Source organism: Festucalex cinctus, chromosome 10 (genome assembly GCF_051991245.1).
Source record: "Festucalex cinctus isolate MCC-2025b chromosome 10, RoL_Fcin_1.0, whole genome shotgun sequence".
Taxonomy (NCBI): domain Eukaryota; kingdom Metazoa; phylum Chordata; class Actinopteri; order Syngnathiformes; family Syngnathidae; genus Festucalex; species Festucalex cinctus.
Window position 1 is genome coordinate 7,422,789 of NC_135420.1, and position 22,105 is coordinate 7,444,893.

General features: G+C 40.6%; 2 protein-coding genes across 4 annotated transcripts in view; both read left to right on the forward strand.

Moving 5' to 3' along the window:
• Positions 1-22,105, forward strand: part of col24a1 (collagen type XXIV alpha 1) — a 144,052-nt gene that overhangs the window by 75,687 nt on the left and 46,260 nt on the right. For all 3 annotated transcript variants that reach the window (XM_077533926.1, XM_077533928.1, XM_077533929.1), the window contains 12 exons: positions 214-267; positions 345-398; positions 1,118-1,162; positions 1,381-1,434; positions 3,630-3,674; positions 7,601-7,654; positions 8,558-8,611; positions 12,017-12,070; positions 13,144-13,197; positions 15,636-15,689; positions 15,807-15,851; positions 19,344-19,388. In XM_077533926.1, coding sequence (XP_077390052.1) covers positions 214-267; positions 345-398; positions 1,118-1,162; positions 1,381-1,434; positions 3,630-3,674; positions 7,601-7,654; positions 8,558-8,611; positions 12,017-12,070; positions 13,144-13,197; positions 15,636-15,689; positions 15,807-15,851; positions 19,344-19,388 — 612 coding nt within the window. The remainder of the gene's footprint in view (positions 1-213; positions 268-344; positions 399-1,117; positions 1,163-1,380; positions 1,435-3,629; positions 3,675-7,600; positions 7,655-8,557; positions 8,612-12,016; positions 12,071-13,143; positions 13,198-15,635; positions 15,690-15,806; positions 15,852-19,343; positions 19,389-22,105) is intronic.
• LOC144027106 (uncharacterized) lies at positions 16,489-19,224 on the forward strand. Its single transcript, XM_077534403.1, has 3 exons — positions 16,489-17,192; positions 17,223-17,548; positions 19,210-19,224. The coding sequence occupies exons 1-3, from the start codon at positions 17,021-17,023 to the stop codon at positions 19,222-19,224; spliced, it is 513 nt and encodes a 170-aa protein (XP_077390529.1). The 5' UTR covers positions 16,489-17,020.

A 22,105-nucleotide genomic window follows, 5' to 3' on the forward strand; every position in this document is an offset into this window, starting at 1 on the left:
CCTGTGCAAACTCGTTCAGTGTTCCATTTGTAGTGATGCCTGTAACACTTTTAAAACCTTACTTAATAATGGCTGTCATTTTGACTAACTAGTAATATAACATGTTACTGTTAGGGGCAGTCAAAAATAAATGTTTATTTTCTTTATTTCTTCAATAAATACTGTTTACAATTTGTAAATGTGTGAACTGGACTCATATTCAGCTATTTTCAGGGTTTTCCAGGAGACATCGGAGTGCCTGGGCCCAATGGACCACCTGGACCAAAGGTACGCTAACATCTTCTCTGTGTTTCTGTTTTGAACTCACGTAAACCGCACCATTCATTTAGTGTGTTGCATTTTAGGGGTTACAAGGTACTAGAGGTGTCCAAGGCCCTGTAGGACCAAAAGGAATGCAGGTAAGAGAATTCAATACATTGACTTTAATTATCCAATACTTTCAACTGTAACGATGAATGGAAAACTCAGTCTGTCAAAAGAAAAAAAAAATCCATTCAAATATAGTGTGAGGAAAGACAAATATCAGATAAGACAACATGTCTGGTGTACAGTAGCATCTCTTTTGTTTGAGATTTCTCTTGGGGCATGTTCCACTGGGTGAAGTCATGAATCACATAGGGTGCTTATAAAAACAAAGCTGAATGTTTTCCAGTTCTTGGAAAAAAAAAAAGAAGTTTTTTGGCTGCTGTATAAGTGCTGAACATTGCAGCTTTCGGAAGAGACTAAACATTTTCAGCATCACAGCATCAGTGAGGAAAAAAAAAGAAACACAAAGCACATCTGTTCTTGTTTTGTACAAAATTGTTTATTTTACACACTGACATACTCTTGTTGTGCTGCTTCATCAAATGATCAAACTATTTTAAGGTGTCGAGTTATACTGCAGTTTGTAAGCCAGGTTTCACTCTGTGTTTGAGCAACCCAGCTTTTTTAATGCAGATTGAGAGATGAGTGATGTAGTGCTGAAGTCATCGTTTATTTCAAGACATGTGACAACAGAGGCGTGTTCTCGTTCTATTTTCACTCAACATACTAGCTCAAGTTGCTCTTGAGATTACTTTTGTGTACGTGTGTTTTTTGTGAATATCAGATTTTGTGCCATGCTGTGTATTTGCAGGGTGAAGAAGGACCACTTGGCCCATCTGGCAATGCCGGTCCAAATGTAAGAACTATCAGATGATTTAAAAAAACAAAAAACAAAAGTCAACTATACAATCACAATGAGTTTCTTGCACATAGTCTGAATAATACAACAAAGAACTAACTAATAACTATATAAGTAAGCAGATGGAATGAACTGTGATAAACCAGTCATGAGCTGAGGCATCTTGATGTGAGATTGTGTTCTGAATGTGTGTTGCACATTGTGTTTCATTTTAGGGGCGACCTGGAAGGAAAGGCTCCTTTGGGGAACCTGGTCCAGATGGTCTGCTAGTGAGTCTACTTTCCTAATCTCGTATTTTGACAATATTTTTCTAGTCAGACTTGGTATTTGTGACTAAATCCAAGCTGACTCTTGTAAATGGATGAATGTGATTCATAGCAAAATATGAAGAGCTCATTTTCAAAATGCTGTAAATCCATTTTATGTGCATGTGACAATGCTAGGAAATTTTACAAACGTTGATTTTATCCTTTCCCCGCCATTGGTTCTGTTTAAAGTAAAAACACTGTAAAGTAATAATGATAATAATAATGTATTATTATTATTATTATTATTATTATTATTATTATTATTATTATTATTATTATTATTATTATTAATTATTATTATTAATTATTATTATTATTTTTTTATCCATCCTAAAACTAGAATTACAGAGAATGTGGCCTATGAAAACCATAATGATCCCTGTGGTTGTTGGTGTGCTTGGTACAGTGAAGAAGGGTATGGTAGAAAACATCAAGAAAGTATCAGAGAGAGCTACTATGACAGAGATTCAAAAGATCTGCATGCTGGGATCTGCACAAATCCTTAGAAAGGTGCTTAGAATATGAACAGAATAATTGACTTGAGTGATTGACGCCCTAGGTGCATGGTTTGCACATGGTTGATGCACAAAAGGAACACTGCCAAATCATGTGACGTGACTCAAACTTTGGGTCACATCCACTAAAGGTTTGTTTAGCGTTTGTGCAAAAGTAAATAATTTGACCAGTTACTTCCTCCGCTAGGACGGCATATTAGGGCCACGTAGAAATATATATTTTTTTTGGGGGGGTGGGGGCAATATGACGAGAAAAAAAAAGTGGCAAATATGCCAGTTTATAAAGTGGCAACTATGATATTGTTAATCTCTGCTAAAGCAATTAATATCTCCTTGTTTGAAGAAAACCCGACCGAAAAGTACATTTTAAGGAGTGCTTCCTCCGTAGACATTTTGCAAACTGTGACTTGTAGCATTGCATATGCGTTTCCTTTCTGCCGGCCGGCACCGGCACAAACAGCCGTGCGAAGAGAAAAAAAAGTGGCAAATTTGCCACTTTTTTTCTTGTCATATTAAAAAGTGGAAAATTTGCCACTTTTTTTTTTGTCATATTGACCCCGCCCTCTAAAAAATAAATAAATAAATAAATAATAATAATTAAAAAAAATAATGGAAAATTCCACGTGGCCCTAATACACCGTCGTACTCCGCAAAACGTACTTTTTTAATTTGTGAACTTTTTTATCACATCCATGAAATTTAAGAAGAATTGATGTGACATAATTAATCGATATTGGGTTGAACTGGAGTGAATTTAATCAAATTATTATTATTTTTTTTCACATGAATTTAAAAAAAAAATTTAAACACACGATGTTTCATTTTAATTTCTCTTTTTGTTTCTTTTTGCCATAATCATCAACATTGAAACAAAAAAAGGCTTGAAATATTCCACTTTGTGTGTGGTGAACTAATGTAACATACAAGTTTCAGTTTTTGAAGCAAAATACTGAAATAAATGGACTCTTCCTTGATATTCTAATTTTATTGTATGACCAGCATCTGTATTTGTCCAAGAAATTGCTCACCTCTGTGCATGGTTATTATACTACATCATCTCTGTTAATTTTATTATACATGATATACATATACAACTGTGTATATACAGATTTGACACCCATTATAATTGTAATGAATAAGGAAACAAAAGTCATTTTTTTAACACCCAAAATTTCTTGAATAATCAGGGATGTACTACAAATGAGCATTTTCCACCAAAAATGGGGGTTTATTTTAGGTATTGATTGTGGATGTTCAATACCAGTATAGGTGTACTCAACTCTTGTGTAGTCACCAATACTGATACCAAGTAACGATAACACTAGTACTTTTAATACATTGAATTTCCACAAAAACACAATGCCAGATAATTTTAAAGAAAGTTATATACATTTTGTCCCAGTATTTTTCCTTGGAAAAAATAAAAAAATCTTTTGTGGTGTTCCAGGCTGTCATGTACCACAGATATAAGCAACACATATTTCCATACAGTACAGTTTGTGCGCATGGTGTGTATGTTCCTCTTTCAGACTTGAAATATCACTTGAGGCTTGAGCTAGTAGCAGGCAGGGTGGTTGCACTCAAAAGAAATGTTCTAATTGCAGGAAGCTAATCAGTATGCTGTTTGTTTCCTTCTTCCAGGGAGAGAAAGGGGACGTTGGAAATGTTGGAAAAATCGGACCACAAGTGAGTTGCTTTCTCACTATAGGACTGATTGTAATTAACTCTTATCCTGTTGTAGATTTGCATCAACTCTGACATGTGGAGCTAATGTTTAAAGTATGTGCTTTAAACTTGAAAATGCCACAGCCTTTGTTAAATGGTAATCATGTGATGCCTAACACTAGAGCACATTAATGTCAAACAAAAGAAATATGAATCCATGTTTCTTTCATGCATTTGGCAGAATACCACAGAGAGTTAAATGACACGACCTTACTTGGCTTGTTTTGGTCAGCCTTGCCAAAATACTCTATGTGGGGCGGATGGCCACATACCATCCCCATTCAATCCCAATATATTTTGTATTTGTAAACATTGTTACAAATAAAATCAGCCATTACAAGTAGGCTACTTTTACTAAATATGTTTACTAATACAGAAGGTATTTGTTTGGTACAGACAACTTTTCCTAAATTTTAGAGTACAGTCTGTCTTCCCGAACGCCCCTTAATGTTAATATTTGTGTTTTGCACATTGTAGGCAACCAAGCCCACCAAGATGAACTTAGTTACTGGAGTACATATGAAAAGGATTAAGTGGTTACAGAGGAGAGAACACTTTGAAGCTCTAAACACATGGAGGCTCGGATGATGCCTTTACGTCACCGAACAAATAAAGTGAATGCATAAGACCAGAGAAAGGCCTTTATTGACTGTTGTAGTTTAAGCAAAGTTACATACAATTGGCAAAGTGTTCCATAAAATGCTTCCAGGGAAATTCAACTGGAGTTTTTTTTTGTTTTTTTTGTTTTTTTTAGTTAGCTGCTCTATTCCATTATGTCTCACTTCCAGTAACCAAGAATGAACAAAAAAAAAGAAAAAAAAAGGCAAACTTCTTAAAGCAGGTGTGCACTGAAATCTAGTTAATGTCAACCTCTGTGCTTTCAGCAACTTACTTTGCACTTATAATGTATGTGCAAGAGAAAGAGGTTGCAAACATTAATGGTTATCAGCTTTGGAAATGAGTGAAATACATCTTTGAATCAAGCTCATGTCTTATAGATTATGTCATGCAGAAACTCCTTTAAAGCATCTCCTACTGGTAAATAATACAGGGTTCCACATTTTCCCCACTTCTTGTCCTAATTAAGGGATTTGTGGTCAATTTTAAGAAAGCCTTCAAGCTGGATCGCTTCTAAGACACTCTGCTTCTAAATCCGTCACTGTTTTTCTGACTTGCATTCAGCAGGCAAATCCCCTTTAGATAGTGTTACAATCGTAAGACTTTATGGCTGTCAGTCGCTTTAGCTGAGTTTGGGAATGGTAAATGGATCTTGGACAGTTTGCCTACATCTTAGGGGTCTGTTTCTTGTCTTTGACTGCTTCTCACTCAGTATGTTTTCGCAGAATGCACTGTTATGCTACTGTATAGTTCATGCTTTGAAATTAAGTATATAAATGAAAGTAAAGTAATAAAACAGAACAGTTCATGAACATAAACTGGAGTTTCTTGCCATGTACAGTAAATTCAGTAGGAAAGGATTTGCAAATTTATCTATTTCTGGACCAAAATATACTCTCTTTTCCACAGGAGTTGTCCCGTAAAATAATTCTCAATTCTTACACGAAATGCATCAAACGGTATCTTTGCCATTTTTGGACCTCGGCTGCTCCCGTAGGTTGACAAGTGACAAGGAAGTTGCTCATAGCCAATAAAATGAGTCGCTGGGTGTGACGTTATGTGGAGATCTTGCAAGGTAAGAGAGGCAACTAGAGAAAGAGAGAGAGGCACTTCCTGGTTTCGTCACAGCTTCATGTCGCCAACACTCTAAACGCCGATCTTAATACATCGGCTGCAAACGTATCAGCGGGAGCAATACAAGATGTATTCTCATACTATTTATTTACAAATACTGCGAGAATTTAGCTTGCCCACCAAGGAATGACTAAGAACAAAAGACTGGACGCTTCTGAAGTAACCTTCTATGAGTCAGTAGCTATCGAGGCCACCTAAAGAACGTGGTGGTAATAAACCAAAAGTATTTAACCGCCAAAAGAAAGCAGAAGAAGAATTAGAAAAAGAAGAAGAAATAGTCATGCCAACTAATATGTGATATTTTGCTAGTTTAACATATAGCTTCCGCCATAACAATGATTTATTATTTATAGTAGCACAGGGTGCCAGAATCAACCAGGACTCTTATCTTGGCCACAGATAATGCAATACCATTTTAAATGAAAATGAATGTGAACTTTTGAATGAACTTTTTCCGTATTTAGAAGTGGAAGTTTCAAATTCAACCAGAACTCGTTCACTGGAATTAACACAGGGTTCATTGATTTCCGGACACAGCCTATGTCATAACTAAATGAGCCGACCATATTTGAACTGTTCCTAACTGTACTGCCTGACACACTGGGTGCAGGAATTCCTTTTCTGGGGCACTCTTTGCCACAGTCTGGCTTGAGCCACAGGTGCTTCTGCTCAACTGGCAGGTAAACAAGATCGTCTCTACCTATTGAGTAGACTCACCTGTGGCTCATCCGAAACAGGGTTTTACTGGACCTGGATTCCCCAATCCTGTTAATCAGATATTTTGAAAATACTAGATATTTGGCTCTGTGCTGTCTGTGCCATAGTAGCATGTTGAGCCTTGTCTATGAGTTCAATTTATTCTTAAGTCTGTCTGGATAGATAAGAAGTGTAAATGTATATTCTGAGAAATATGTGGATTTATTCATAAATCATAGGGCCCAATTTCCATGACCAGCACAAGTCTCGGACAAAGCACAGTTTAATGAACATTAGTGGAGTTGTCTTTTGTTTTGGTATTTTCCTACCGAGACCAATGCTGGTAAAAGGGGGCGTTATGTGTCGTGTGGGAGCGTTAGACCGCCTGCAACACAACTTAGACCTGCTTTCAACTGGTCTAAATTCTCGTCTACTTAAAGTGTAACGCATGCTGTTGGCATGTAATGCTCAATGAGGCGCAACACAGTCTGCCATATTCCCAAACATGGTCAACTAGACTGAACTAGATTGTCTACCAAAATATGACCCATTGTGTTATTTGCAGCACAATATTCTCTTATGAAGAGACCGACACTGGTTGAAACCACAGTCCACCTCTCAGATGTGATCTGGAAGTAGTTAAGCGTTTCTGATAATGTGCACATTTACAGTACTTTAGAGGAGTAAAACACTTTTTTTAAGTAGTATTTTGCCATTAATGGTAGGCACAAGAATTACTGTGTGGGTCATTTTCCATGTTCTCACCCCACTCTTAGGCCCATTTGGTAAATATTATGTCTTTTACTCCCATGGGCAATAATCGGAGGCCTTTACCTCTTCCTCAGACATCTTCTGATGGTCTGCTTGGATTATGTAGCTAAAAGGATGGAAAACCTATCTCAAATACAGCACACAGACAAATAGCAGTTGGCTAGGAAAATGGTGCAAGCGTTTGCTGCCTTTATGAATCAACAGGTATATGCAAAACACAATTTCTTCTTTCTTCTATTTTTCCTTGCAGCAAAGGACTTATTAATATAATAATAATACACACATCAGTTTACTGGACGCAAACATTTCTGTTGCTGATAATGTCGTCATTTTACTTTGTTTTTGCTAGGTGATGTTCTTATGTTTAATTCTTTGACACATTAATGAAGTCAAAATGAGCTTAGTGAGATCTTAAAACTAATTTGAGTTGAATACTTCACACTTTATGGGTCAAATCACAGCTTTATCCTTTAGCCAGCAGCCCCACCTTATTGCTTACCAAAGCATTGCATTGCAATCTATGACCTCTTGCATTCCAAGTGTCATAACAGGTTGGGGAATAACTCTTAGATGAGGGAAGATCAGACTCTCACATTGGCATAGCCTACTTTCTCTCAGTGCCTTTGCAAAAAAAACAACAACAAAAAACATATTCTCTCTCTCTTCAGGGTCTTGTAGGCCTCGTAGGGATTGCTGGCATGATCGGAGGTCCTGGTGAAAAGGTAAGGGGTGTTTTTAGCTATCTTTATGCTGTCATAAGCATCAGTGGTTTGCTTGTCAGTTGCAGACCCTTGAAATTAAGGCCGTGTTAAGCAGCCATAAATTGAGGCCCCAAAGGTCCATGAAGACGTGCCTTAGATAAACAGTCAACACTCTCACACTCACATCAAAATCAATATTGTCATGGGGTGTAACACAATTACTGCCCCCCTCCCATTGCACTTTGGTTTTAAGGTTATGGTAGAGGTAATGTGACAGGATTGAAAAGATTATTTATCTCTCCAAAATTACTTTGCACGGTTAAAGAAAAACATTCAAGCATATTTTTAACCTTTCTGATTATAAAAAAAAATGTGCATTATTGACTTTCTTTTTCAAACTCTGTATTTCCTCCCTTCATTGGAAAACATCGCCCCCCCCCTTTCAATTCAGAAGTGTCCATGTGTCAGAACATGTTCTGAAGCAACTCGCTAGTCAGTTGATTTTTTTTAAGCATAAAACTTCCCCCTTGTTCAGTCTGTCAGCGCCAATCACACCTTGACAGCGTGAAAATTCCTTCCACATTATGCAATATGCATATATTTATTTCCATAACACCTCCTGGTGATTTTATCAGTACATATTTGTTATTTTTTTTTGCACACAAACCAGCTGAGTTGTTGCATGTCATTACACGTTAAAGGAGTAGATGCTTGCATCTTATTTAGTGTTTTGATCAACTCATTGGCCAGTGCGTCAGCAAATGGTTCAAAGTACATGCTTGCTCAAAACCAAGCATCTGTCACTCTGAGCTCCAGTTTCATGGCTCTTTGTTGAGAAAGAATGTAAATCCGTTTCTAAGGCATTGTTTAATGAGTTTTTGAAAGCTGGTTTATTATTGTTTTGTTTTTTTTGTTTTTCTCCAGGGTGACCGTGGCCCAACAGGTCCAATGGGTCCAGCAGGAGAGAAAGGACCACGAGTGAGTATGAATCTTTCATTTGGTCTTAACTTCTGTTTATCTGAGAGTTAATAATTTACACATCCATAATTTAAATATGAAACCAATGATCAACTACTAGGCCGCCTCCATTGTAATAATAAAATGTACAGTTTGTTTTGAATGTTGTGTACAATGCTTTGTGATAATGCTTTGTCCGGTGGTCTTTGTTGCTTAAATGCTGTGTAAATATCTAACGCCAAAATTTATTCACCTGCAATTTTTCTTCATGACCAAAATAATTACCACGTGGAGCAATCATTAAATAATCGACCTGCTTTAGACAGTGCATCTCATGCTGCATAGAGTAGCATCCCTGCATTGCTCACATCCCAGGAACCTTTGTTGACTTCATCTTCGAGGATCTGGGCACAAGTCCTGACCTAGTTGGATGCAAGGTTGGCTGATTGCGATCGCTGACAGCGAGTGGGAATGACTAATCTGCTGGCGAGTGACTTGCCAAATGATTGAAACATGACTTGTGTGTATGTGTTTCACTCTGAGTCTGAGCTTTGCTTCTTATGTAAGGATAAGTTGTAATGGTTGGTCAGATAAAATGTGTAGAGGCAGGTAAATGTGAATTAATTGAACTATGCCACCATCATTAACACCCGATTTCCGTGTAGAATCATTTTGTCATGTGACAAGTTGTGCTTGAAAGTTCACATACCCTCGGGGTAAAAGTACAAAAGTTAAACGTCGCTTAACAACACCAAAATGCTATGAATTGTCACAAAAACTCTACTCATGTTAACTTCAACTTCTGAAAATATCAAAACAATTACCACAGTATTTTGGATTTGATGGGCATTAAAACCTTTTTTTTCCTCACCATACAGTGTGCTCATATGTTAAAAATGTAGTTTTTGGGATTGTTGGCCAATCTTGCCTTTGCTGTTCTGCCTTTTAAAATTCTGCATCATATCAAATTAAATGCTTTCCTTAAAGGGATTAGACCACGGTATTTTAAGCCCTTCCAAAACTATAACTATAGGCATATAATGATTAAATCTTACCTTTGACACCATGGCGAAGTAATTTTTTTATGAAATATTAGATGTTTTGCTGGTTAGATTTGTAACGCGGAAGTGAAACACTAAAAAGTAAAACCCCGCCTCTCCCCGTGTGATTGACGTACCCCCGTCAAGCAGACTGCAGCCTGCTGTTGTAGCTCTGCGTTTGAGCACTCCTCTGAGCACGCCACGCAACTTGACGCAAGCCAATTCTTCAATAAACATTTGAAACAAAATGGCTACTTGCCGCAAGAGATTGTGGAGGAGGAGAGGAGTAGAGCGAAGACAAGAGAGGAAAAAAACTTGGCTGGTTTTGAACCAGTGACTTGCTGCTTACAGAGAAAGCACCCTAACCACTATATTATTCGTCCAGTTAGACTCAACGGTGTAAATGTTTTACTTACCACTTTACCACGGGGGATGTTAAGAGCCAACTGCCATTGCACTTTGGCATTGCAAATGTGAAGGATAATTGATTGCTTTGAATTCATTCGGACAGAATGTTTACTGTTAAAGGCTACTTTTGTCAGAATCGGATGGAGGTCTCAGAGAAAGTGGGCGCGCGTCTAGTCCGCAGAGGTGGTGCGGGGGTGGGTCCACACTTTATGATGTCAGACAGTGAGCACTAGCTCGTTTTCTCAGGTTGGGAGGGGCTGGTGCTTGGAAAGCAGAATAACCTAGAATTTCTAAGAGAGGGGCGAATGGAGGAAAGCACCACTTCCGTCATGTTTTTGGTGAGGAATTAGCACTTTAACAAAAAAGTTGATTTTTCATGTTGCTGTCCCTTTAGAAGCTTCAATGTTTTCTACTCACTGTCACGATGGGGGGGTGTTGGAGGCAGGACCCAAATGCAGGGGGCAACAAAAACAGGGCAAGGCAGGGATGCAAGTAAAAAAGGGGTTTACTTAACAAAAAGGCAAACGAGGTACTCTGTGAAAATAACAAAATTAACAAGAGCCAAAAAATAGACTAAAGCAACAAAAACAGGAGGGAAGCAAGACATGGCATGGAAGGCAACATGGGATGACTAGACTAACAATAACAATGACTCAACGAGAAGTGAAAGAAAGCAGGGTAACTAAATACACATGGTAACGAGAAAACAACAGACACCTCGGCAAGATACAAGAGGCTTGGGGAGCTGATTGATCAACACACTGGGAAGGGAAGACACTCAGGTGGATGTGGTTCGACATAACGGGACAAGGGAAGAGACAAGGAATACATGACAAATAACCAAAAGAAAACAAAATCCCACCCCCACAAAACCAAAACATGACACTCACCATTTATTTAAAATCTTGATGCACTTTACTAACATGTCATATTTGGGCCATCTTTAAGTTTTATGTCACCTCTCACCGTAATTGACATTATGAGTTTTTTTTACTTGGACAGCCCATCTGTGGTGCTGAAACTGTTCATTATATGATATTGTTAAATCATCTCACATTATGTGGGGGACACATAAACGATCAGGAATGGGGGAGGTCTACTAGTGCCTATTTCATGGTGCAGATGACCTTCCACCATGTTGCGACTCTAGTGCATGACTAGTACGGCACATTTAAAGGGAATGAAAGGAGACCGATTGATTGGCCATGATTGAGGTCTGCTGGCCTGTGCTTGTTTGGGTCAAATTCACCACGCAGAGATACACCACGTGCCATGCAGGATTTATAGCGGCCATGAAAATAGAGCCAGTGTGCTCTCTATATTTGTGGCCTGCCCAAGTCTGATGTAAAGCATGATCTATTGTTCGGCTTTCCTTTGCTTTGGTATTTTCATAGACTCACACGGTGTAGGGTGCAGTGTTGCTGTGACTTTTTTTTTTTTTCATCAAAAGCGACGAGCGACAAATCTAGCCACTTTTTCTGGTGTTCTTTACGGTATTTTTAACTCACTTTTTGCCTCTCTCATGACATTATTGCTCTCTCCTACACTGTCCATTACTATTAAATGTGAATTGCCAATTATCCTTATAAGACAGCCAATAGCTACTCTCTTTACTGATGGCAACACTGGTTAGGCTGTTTTGCACAGTTTAGGATGTGAACACAGCCCACTAGGCGGATAGTATCAAGTGGGCCAAGGCGATCACAGATCACCGCTGTGTAGTGGACACTTGGGCACTGCCTTCCACCCCTAGTTTGTCTCCATGTGTAACTGTACATGAACTCAACCCATATTTATAAAATATAATAAATATGACTGAATCACTATGACTGTCAAAACATGGATGAATGACAGGCCAGCAAGACCTGATATTGTCATCACTTCATGTGGACTAATGTCACATATGGTTTCTTAATTTGAATGTATTATAAGACATGTAAGACCTTTCAATACTGTTTGTTGTGTTTCATTATTGTAGGGTTATCCAGGGATGCCTGGGAGTCCTGGGGACATCGGCATGCAAGGTACACCTGTAAGTGTCATACCTTCATTTCTGCTGTTTATTCTATTTTTCTTATTCTAGTATTCATATGTATGTGTGAGAATCAATGTATTCATTCCCTTATTTAATTCTTTTTTAACCATTTGTAGTGGATCATTCTAACTTTAACAGGAACATTACTTTCACTACAAATCAGAAAACTTAAACTTGTTGAAGAAACTTTACAGTTTACAAATTTAAAGGGTAATTTTATAGTAGGTATCCATTTTTCTTTAACCAACACTACTACTAATTATAAAGAATTAAAATAATAAGCTTTATAATAATATTCAGCATTGATGGAGGTAAAAAAAAATTAATACATGTTTCATCCTTGATAAAATAATCAAATATGTAAATCGTTCTACTGTTCATTTCAAATAAACAATAAATTATCCATCATTTACAGTCTTAAAAGAGAAAGCTCTCTGAAACTCAAATACAGTAGCTGTTTCGTGGGACCAAGTATGCCAAAAAAATATTTGTGCAAAGTTGCTTCTTAACAAATCACAAGACAACTGGAACAGTGTCCTTCAAATGGTGAGTGTCAAAAACTGAACACAACATTTCAGTTAAAGTGTATCAAGTGTCAAGTCGTGGTGAAAGGGAAAACAATCTGTTTTGCAGTAATGGGGCATGATCATGTAATAGTTATATTTTTAATTGAATTTAAGTTGTGCAACGGGGAGTTGCGATCGGCCTGTCAAAGTCCAGAACTAAGCATACATGAAATTCTGTGCAGAAACAAAATGGTTGCAGACCTCATGCAACATGGTTAAGTACTTTGGACCAAAGTTCTGAGCAACTGCTTCTAAATATTGATGCTGCTTCCAATGGTGGTTAAACTGACTTTTATGTGCAATCATTTTGGTCAGTCTGCTTTGTTTTCCCACACAATGCTGTAGATGGTATTATTCATCAAATGTTTTATTTAATTTGAAATGTAAAATCTCTGACATGAATTATTATAGAGGCTATAGTACTTTCTTTTTTTTCCCAATGTCAACCTTTTTACCATTGTAGAACTTCCCAATCATCATTGCTCTTTATTTTTTTCCTCACAGGGCCTACAAGGGCAGACAGGGAGTCCCGGCAGTGTCGGTACAAAGGGTCGCAGGGTAAGGACCAATGTCATTGGAATGCAGTGAACCCATTCACCGTTTATCATTTGTTAATTCACCTATTTACTGGTACTCTTTTTTTTTTTTTTTTGTGGGGGTGGGGGTAGGCCTATTTGCTGAAGAAGTCACCTATTTGGTGTAGGCCAAAGTCATGTTTACTATAACAGTACTTCTTTGACACAATCTTGTCACATCTTTGGGCCAAGGAATCATGTTGAAGTAAGGGGAGGAGGTCCATTTGGTGGGGCCAAAATATTATCTAAATGGAAAGAAGTGTGTTGCCACCATCTTGTGGCACCTCCAGGCAATTACAAATGTAGATCTTTGCACTTCACAGCAAAGCTCAATCCCTATCCTTTGTTAAAAGTAAGGGATCACTGTTTGTATTATATACTTTCTTAAGTCAGCCACACACCAAACGACACGGCAGAAGGTATGTGACTAGAGACAAATCACCCTTTTCTTGGTCAGGATTTTCTTATTATATATATATATATCACAGTGAAACCACAATCCGAAACCACAATCTCTGGATTGTGGTTTCGGATTGTGGTTTCACTGTGAGGCGGATGTGATAACGGCCCAAAATAAGAGAATATTGGGGGGGGACTTTATTGGAATTGGGTTTTGCTGTACATATTACAAATATTGTTGTGTACTGAAAGGTTTGGATCCCAAATGCAGACACAAATAAGATTTTCTCCATTTATTCACATCGAGAGGCAGAAACTCAGAGACGCTGTACACAGGACAGTCGGACAATAATCCGGCAAACCACACACAATTACCAGACTGCACCCACAGACAGTGAATCGTAAAGGAATAAAGAACGACCTCACATAGGTCCCCGACATCACCTAAAGGATTAAAGGTTGACTTCACGAACATCACGTTTTGTAAACAGGCACTTGTTAAATCAGTACCTAAACAGACACATAACAGGTCATGAACTCTGGCGCATGTGACCCAAGCCATGACAAATATGAGTTACCCTAAACATTTCTGAATTAGAATCTGTCTCATTTTAAAGATCAATCACATTAAACTTTATCTCTACTGCCTAAAAGCAAATCTCGCGATTGACTGCATCATGTGCAGGCATGTATTGTTATTTATATTTTAATTCTTGTTATCGTATACGGTTTGTTCCTAGCAATGCACCACATACCCAACCAAGACCACCCATGTGGAAGCAATGAAAATCAGTCACAGCTGAGTTTGTTCGAGTGTGATGGTTTGTTGACTAGAATTTCTCCAACAACTCGACCCAATTTCCTTTTGTTCATTTGTTTGCATCTGCACTGGGATGTTAACCTAAACTATTGAAGGGTCATGTGGTCCGATGCAGTTACAATACAATATGAGACTTTTACTGTCACTATGACAGTGACTATGACAATGAATTGTCTCTACACTATTAAGTAATTACATACGGGTGATTTATTTTTTTTCCTCTGAATTCACTTTTGAAGAAAATTTTAATTTACCGTTTGAGCTAACTTATGTTATTATGTTAGTTACATTAGTTAGGAATAGTGTTGTTACGATACCGTTTTTTGGCCCCCAATACCGATACCTAGCTTTGCAGTATCGGCCGATACCGATACCATGCCGATTCTTAAGGTTTTTTTTTCCCCCTCAACATGAAAAAGATGTCCTGCCATTGGCATTCAAGGGCCAATAGGATATCATAGATTGGCATGCAGTGAACATGTCACATATCAGTGAATGTCGTGCACGAGCAAGACCCAAGATGCTGCATCCAAAATCCTATATTAGTGTTGGAATGAATGGTATCGGCATGTTATTTGTGAGTAGTCACCGATACCGATACCACTGTTTTAATGCAGTATCGGCGCCTCTGCCGATATCAGTATCGGTATCGGAACAATACTAGTTAGGAGCCACAAATAGTAATAGTGTTGCCTGAACAAATGGATGATACGCAGCAGGATGGTAGCAAATCATTTATCAAAATGTATGACCTAATGTATTTATTTTTCGTTATTTCATTTTCATATCAATTACCACAACTGTAATAAATAAGCAGAATACAATCATTCTCCTTCCTGACTTGAGACAATATTGGAAATGAGATTAGATCTGTCTGAAGCTTGAAGGCATTACTTTTTTTTTTTTTTTTTTTTTAATATAAAAAAAAAAAAAAAAAAAAAAGCTTGAAGGCATTACTAAATGGAAGCAGATCCTCTGAAGAAAGAAATGTAATAGATAAACAAGATAAAATCATCTGATTTTAGGGGTTCCTGAACTGGATGAATAAATATACATAAAATCTCTTGATTTTCCTGTGATGCCGTCAAATTCTAGTAATGTGTGTGGGACCCTCTATGCAGTTGCAACATCATTACAACTTGAATTTGTCAGTTTGATGCAAAATGTACATTCTTTGATTTGTGTCATTTTGTCGCCCTCAGGGGCCTCGAGGTCCTGATGGCCCACTGGGAGAACCGGGCCCCGAGGGTACCAAGGTAAACACACACTTTAGAAAAATACAATACAAATGAGAAATGATGGACCTGACGTATTTGCATTGTGTCATTGATATATATTTATTTTTTATTCTTATTGGCATTTTCTTCTTTCAGGGCGAAATTGGTGAAATTGGGGTAACAGGAGAAACTGGTCTTATAGTAAGTAAACTTGACCTGTGACAATCCCCTGAATGTGTTTGGACTAATACCAATAAATGTTTTGAAACCCCACACATTGCTGCCCCATACATATGTAATATGATTGACCCTGTATTTGATTATTATCATTTTAATGATGGAATTACTTTTGAACAGAAGTCAAGAAAACATTGTGAAAAGTTTTTGAAGGTCATATAAAATCTGGATCTGTCCTGCAGACCTCAAATTTGACACCTGTGATCTCAAGCCAAGAATAATGATAGTGATTAAAAAACAAAAACAAAAAGGCATCATCTGCAGCACCGTGGTTAACAAGCATATGTACTTTGAAGATGCATATTTATATCTGGCAAATATTACTATGTTTTTCCAAATGTTTGCCCAGCTCAGTATTATAGGCCTTTGTAATAGTCAAGTGAGACTTCAATCATTTGTGTAGCCTGTTAGCTTAACTTTGTAATTCGCGACATGTTATTGTATATCCAAATGCAACTAAAAATTATAGCAACTGTTAACAGTCTGTAGTCATGCAAAGGGTGTTTAGTACACTATCATCAAGCAAAGCCACTTTTATGAGTTGCTGTAACCCACTCAGTTAGAAAATGTGTCACGCCGCCACCTGCGTGACAGGCCTTTATTGTCATAGTCATGTTTCCTGTTTTATTTTGAATTTCTGATTCCCTTCGCACCCCAGGTCACTTGCCCTTCCTGCAGTTCACTAATTACCGGTCCCCGCCCATGATCATGTCCACCTGCCACCAATCAACCAAGACAATAAAAGCCACCTGCATTCTCCCCTCCGTTGCCGAAGTGTCACCGTCAGTGCATGGAAGCGTCCCACAGTCCTTATGTCCTTGTTCATGTTGCCTAGCGTTGTTGCCTTGTTTTTGTGCCTTTTCCTCCCTTTTGGAGCGCCTTTAGTTACCCCTTTTGCCTTGAGCCCTTTTTCCTCCCTAGCGGAGCGCTTTCTGTTGTCCCCAGTACCTTTTGCCTGTTTTTTCCTCCCTAGTGGAGCACTTTTTGTTCTCCACTTTTTCCCCTCCCTGTTCTCCTCTCAGTTTGAGAGGAGACCTTTGTTGGCCGGAAATAAACCTGCTGCCTTGGTGGCCTACCTTACGCCTGCGTCTGGGTCCTACCTCTTCACGTCGTGACAGTACACTTCGGCCAGCATGGACCCAGCGGGAGTGTCCAACTTGGAGACCTGGCAGAGGCTTGAAGACATCGCCCGAGTCATTGCAGAGATAAAAGAGTTGATGGCTTTGGACCGTGGCGACTGGGGTGAAGGGTCGGACTGGCCTCAGAACCCCGAACCTCGTCTGCTGCAGCCTCTCGCCCCTGAACCTCGTCTGCTGGAGCCTCTCGCCCCTGAACCTCGTCTGCTGGAGCCTCTCGCTCCTGAACCTCGTCTGCTGGAGCCTCTCGCCCCTGAACCTCGTCTGTTGCAGCTTCTCGCCCCTGAACCTCGTCTGTTGCAGCTTCTCGCTCCTGAACCTCGTCTGCTGCAGCCTATCGCCCCTGAACCTCGTTTGCTACAGCCTCTCGCTCCGGAACCTTGTCTACTGCCGCCGCAGCCCCTGGCCGCTTCGCCTGTGCCGCTGCCGCCGCAGCCCCTGGCCGCTTCGCCTGTGCCGCTGCCGCCGCAGCCCCTGGCCGCTTCGCCTGTGCCGCTGCCGCCGCAGCCCCTGGCCGCTTCGCCTGTGCCGCTGCCGCCGCAGCCCCTGGCCGCTTCGCCTGTGCCGCTGCCGCCGCAGCCCCTGGCCGCTTCGCCTGTGCCGCTGCCGCCGCAGCCCCTGGCCGCTTCGCCTGTGCCGCTGCCGCCGCAGCCCCTGGTCGCTTCGCCTGGGCCGCTGCCGCCGCAGTCCCTGGCCGCTTCGCCTGGGCCGCTGCCGCCGCAGTCCCTGGCCGCTTCGCCTGGGCCGCTACTTCCTGTTCCTCGTCAGGCGGCGCATGGATTGCGGCCGCCACCTCCTGTTCCTCGTCAGGCGGCGCATGGATTGCGGCCGCCACCTCCTGTTCCTCGTCAGGCGGCGCATGGATTGCGGCCGCCACCTCCTGTTCCTCGTCAGGCGGCGCATGGATTGCGGCCGCCACCTCCTGTTCCTCGTCAGGCGGCGCATGGATTGCGGCCGCCACCTCCTGTTCCTCGTCAGGCGGCGCATGGATTGCGGCCGCCACCTCCTGTTCCTCGTCAGGCGGCGCATGGATTGCGGCCGCCACCTCCTGTTCCTCGTCAGGCGGCGCATGGATTGCGGTCGCCACCTCCTGTTCCTCGTCAGGCGGCGCATGGATTGCGGTCGCCACCTCCTGTTCCTCGTCAGGCGGCGCATGGATTGCGGCCGCCACCTCCGGTTCCTCGATCGGCGGCGCCCAGCCAGCGGCCGCCTCCTCTTGCACCAGTTCCGGCAGCGCCCGGCCAGCGGCCGCCATCACCTGCACCAGTTCCGGCGGCGCCCGGCCAGCGGCCGCCTCCTGCTCCTCATCTGGCGGCGAACACCCCGCCGCCACCTCTGCTCCTTGTCGGGCGTCGAGGACGCCCTCCTGACTGGCCCCGCTGGGACTCTCTTGTCGGGCGTCGAGGACGCCCTCCTGACTGGCCCCGCTGGGACTCTCTTGTCGGGCGTCGAGGACGCCCTCCTGAACTGCTTTTTGTCTGTACGGATGGGTGGGCCGTGTTCCCACCTCCGTGCCCCCTTCCGCCCGCCCTTGTTTTTGGACTCTTTGGGTCGGATGGCCGTCAGGAGCCGGCCATTGAGGGGGGGGTACTGTCACGCCGCCACCTGCGTGACAGGCCTTTATTGTCATAGTCATGTTTCCTGTTTTATTTTGAATTTCTGATTCCCTTCGCACCCCAGGTCACTTGCCCTTCCTGCAGTTCACTAATTACCGGTCCCCGCCCATGATCATGTCCACCTGCCACCAATCAACCAAGACAATAAAAGCCACCTGCATTCTCCCCTCCGTTGCCGAAGTGTCACCGTCAGTGCATGGAAGCGTCCCACAGTCCTTATGTCCTTGTTCATGTTGCCTTGTTTTTGTGCCTTTTCCTCCCTTTTGGAGCGCCTTTAGTTACCCCTTTTGCCTTGAGCCCTTTTTCCTCCCTAGCGGAGCGCTTTCTGTTGTCCCCAGTACCTTTTGCCTGTTTTTTCCTCCCTAGTGGAGCACTTTTTGTTCTCCACTTTTTCCCCTCCCTGTTCTCCTCTCAGTTTGAGAGGAGACCTTTGTTGGCCGGAAATAAACCTGCTGCCTTGGTGGCCTACCTTACGCCTGCGTCTGAGTCCTACTTGTCCTCGCCTTGTCAAAATTCAATTAAAAACAAAAACAAAATGGGATGTGCTTGTATGGAGCTTACAACACAAAGATTACTCACTCATAAGATATATTATGCTATTTATTTAGTCAATGATCATGATTTGTGTGGAACTTGCAACTACACTTTCAACATTTACTTATAATCTGTCAGATCTCTTCAAATACTTGTTTCTCTTTCTGTAGGGCAAAATTGGCGTTCCAGGAGAGAGAGGCCTACCTGGGAAGCCTGTGAGAAACATTTTATTTTATTCATTATTTGCTGAGTTGTACTAAAATGTGTGAGTGCGCACTTGCATGTATCCATCCATCCATTTTCTTGACCGCTTATTCCTCACAAGGGTCGCAGGGGGTGCTGGCGCCTATCTCAGCTGGCTCTGGGCAGTAGGCGGGGGACACCCTGGACTGGTTGCCAGCCAATCGCAGGGCACTTACATGTGTGTTTGTTTTAATTGCATTTTAAGAAATGAAAAGTGCCCATTGACTTACGATCTACAGTCAGAGATTCTGTCCATTGTCTCTGTATTTTACCTCTTGTTTCAAAGGCATTCAGAGAAAAATGCATATAGCAATTAGTTAAGGTCATCAACTGGATAAATGTAGGACAGATCATCTCAGAAAGATTTTTTATTTTTTTTTGCAATATGTTGTATGTGTCCCCACTAAACACGACGTTCTGATTAGTATTGCCTTTGTAGACTAGACTAAGTGCAATTTCTAAGAAATGCTGAAAGCTGAATGCTAATAGCTGAATGCCAAGCTGAATGATCATGAAGTAAATTGAAGGATAACTTATGTGAAAATTACAAAGTAATTAACTAGTAATTACTGGTATTAGTAGTAAGAGTAATAGTAGTAATAGTAGTATTACTAGTAACTAGTAATATATCTTATATTTAAAAGTTTTGTACAAAGCTGAATGCTTTCAAAGCTGATGGGACACATGTTTAATCAATTCAGTGAAATTATAATGCATTTTCTGATATGATAGTCAGTTTGGTATACATTTATATCACTTCATGGACATAATTGCAATGTGCAGTCGGAGGTGGGATTTTAACTTGCGACCTCCTGATTACTGAACAATGCACTATACCAAGGGAGCTACTGAGCAGTATCAGAGAGCTGATGGTGGTGGTCAGTTGTTTGTATGGAAAGTGGGACTTAGAAAAATTTCAGTCAGTGCCATTGAAAATGAATGAGGAAAAGTTTATCTTTAACATTAAATTATGCGAGTACTGTAAGTAATGTGGAATCAGATGATATATTCCCAAGAAGGCGTGAATTTTCTCAGCAAGTTGAAATTTGAATGGTGTAAATCGGAAGTATTATGTGGGAGTTGTTGGACGGGAAAAAAGTGAGGAGAATATGCGCCTGAAATAATAATAAAGAATACGAATGCTTTCAGCATTCCCACAAATATCAGTGAAGCAGCAAAATTCACCCGTTTTACCTTATCAAAGCCACTTGCTATTGACAGAAAATGACATCACGCCTAACCTGTTTTCTGAAGCTGAACCATGATTGGTTGTTACCTGAGCCCTGAGCAACTGTGATATCATTTTCAGTCAACCGCAAGTGGCAAAATGGCTGCCCCTTGTGATGGATAAAAATGGATGGATTTTGCTGCTTTATTCATATTCCACAAATAAAATATTGATCAGAATACTGTGTTTAAACTAGTGCGGCTGCATGAAAAAATATTAGAACATTTTTGGATTGAGTTCCCCTCCAATCATGTGCACCTAATCAGGAATTATCAATAAGTCTACCTTTAAACCGTAAGAATTCTCAGTGAATGTAAACATAGGCCTACTTAAAAATGTGTAGCTGTGCTTTTGCATGCCTGTGCAGTTGCTTCATGCAGATGTTTAAAAATGTGTTTACCGTTGATGAAGAGCAAAAAGCAACTACTGTAGTTCCATTACAAACTACCATAAACTAATACATTAATTAGGACATTAGACTTAGACTTAGACTTGACTTTATTGATCCCTTTGGGATGGCTCCCCCTGGGAAATTTACATATCCAGTAGTAATAAGAACAGATAATAAAATAAATAATTCAATCAATTAATAAATACGGTTATTACACCAGAGATTGAATCAATAATAATAATAATAATAAAAATTAAATCAATCATTATGTCATTGAAGACTATTATTATCTCTACTGTTGTTCAGATAGATTGTTCAGATTCAGTTTTTGGCTGCGGTACCGATTACGATACCCAGCTTTGCAGTATCAGCCGATACCGATACCTAAGGTTTTTTTTCCTCAACATGAAAAAGCTGTCCTGCCATTGGTTCAGGGCATTCAAGGGCCAATAGGATATCTTAGATCGGCATGCAGTGAACATGTCACATATTAGTGAATGTCGTGCACGAGCAAGACACAAGATGCTGCATCCAAAATCCTATATTAGCGTTGGAATTAATGGTATCGGCATGTTACTTCTGAGTACTCACCAATACCGATACCACTGTTTTAATGCAGTATCGGCGCCTCTGCCGATACCAGTATCGGTATCCGAACAGCACTAATTATCTCTATGAATCTATTTTTTAGTTTTAACATGTTTAAAGTTTAAAGTGGCTGAATGCAGAAAATTTAATTTTGAATCGCTACTGCCACCTGTGGCCAACATACACAACGCACAAAAGATGTCACATCCGAAGACAGAGGGCAGGAAATTCAAACCCGAATCCAGTCCGAAAACTATTGGCTAGAGGCTTGCAGGAGTACCCATTGTATACACCTAAGTTGTTAATCTACTAATTAGATCATGTTTCAGTCATAAATGGTCAAACGAAAAAGCTATTAGTGAAGATATTTTGGCCAAATTGTTACATAAAGCTTGCGATTGGCTGGCAACCAGTTTACGGTGTACCCCGCCTACAGCCCAAAGCCAGCTAAGATAGGCTCCAGCACCCCCCGCGATCCTTGT

Coding starts and splice junctions, on each gene's coding strand:
- LOC144027106 (XM_077534403.1), top strand. CDS start 17,021: ATGGACCCAGCGGGAGTGTCCAACTTGGAGACCTGGCAGAGGCTTGAA. Junction 17,193..17,222: donor GCAGCCTCTCGCCCCTGAAC/CTCGTCTGCTGG, acceptor TCGCCCCTGAAC/CTCGTCTGCTGGAGCCTCTC.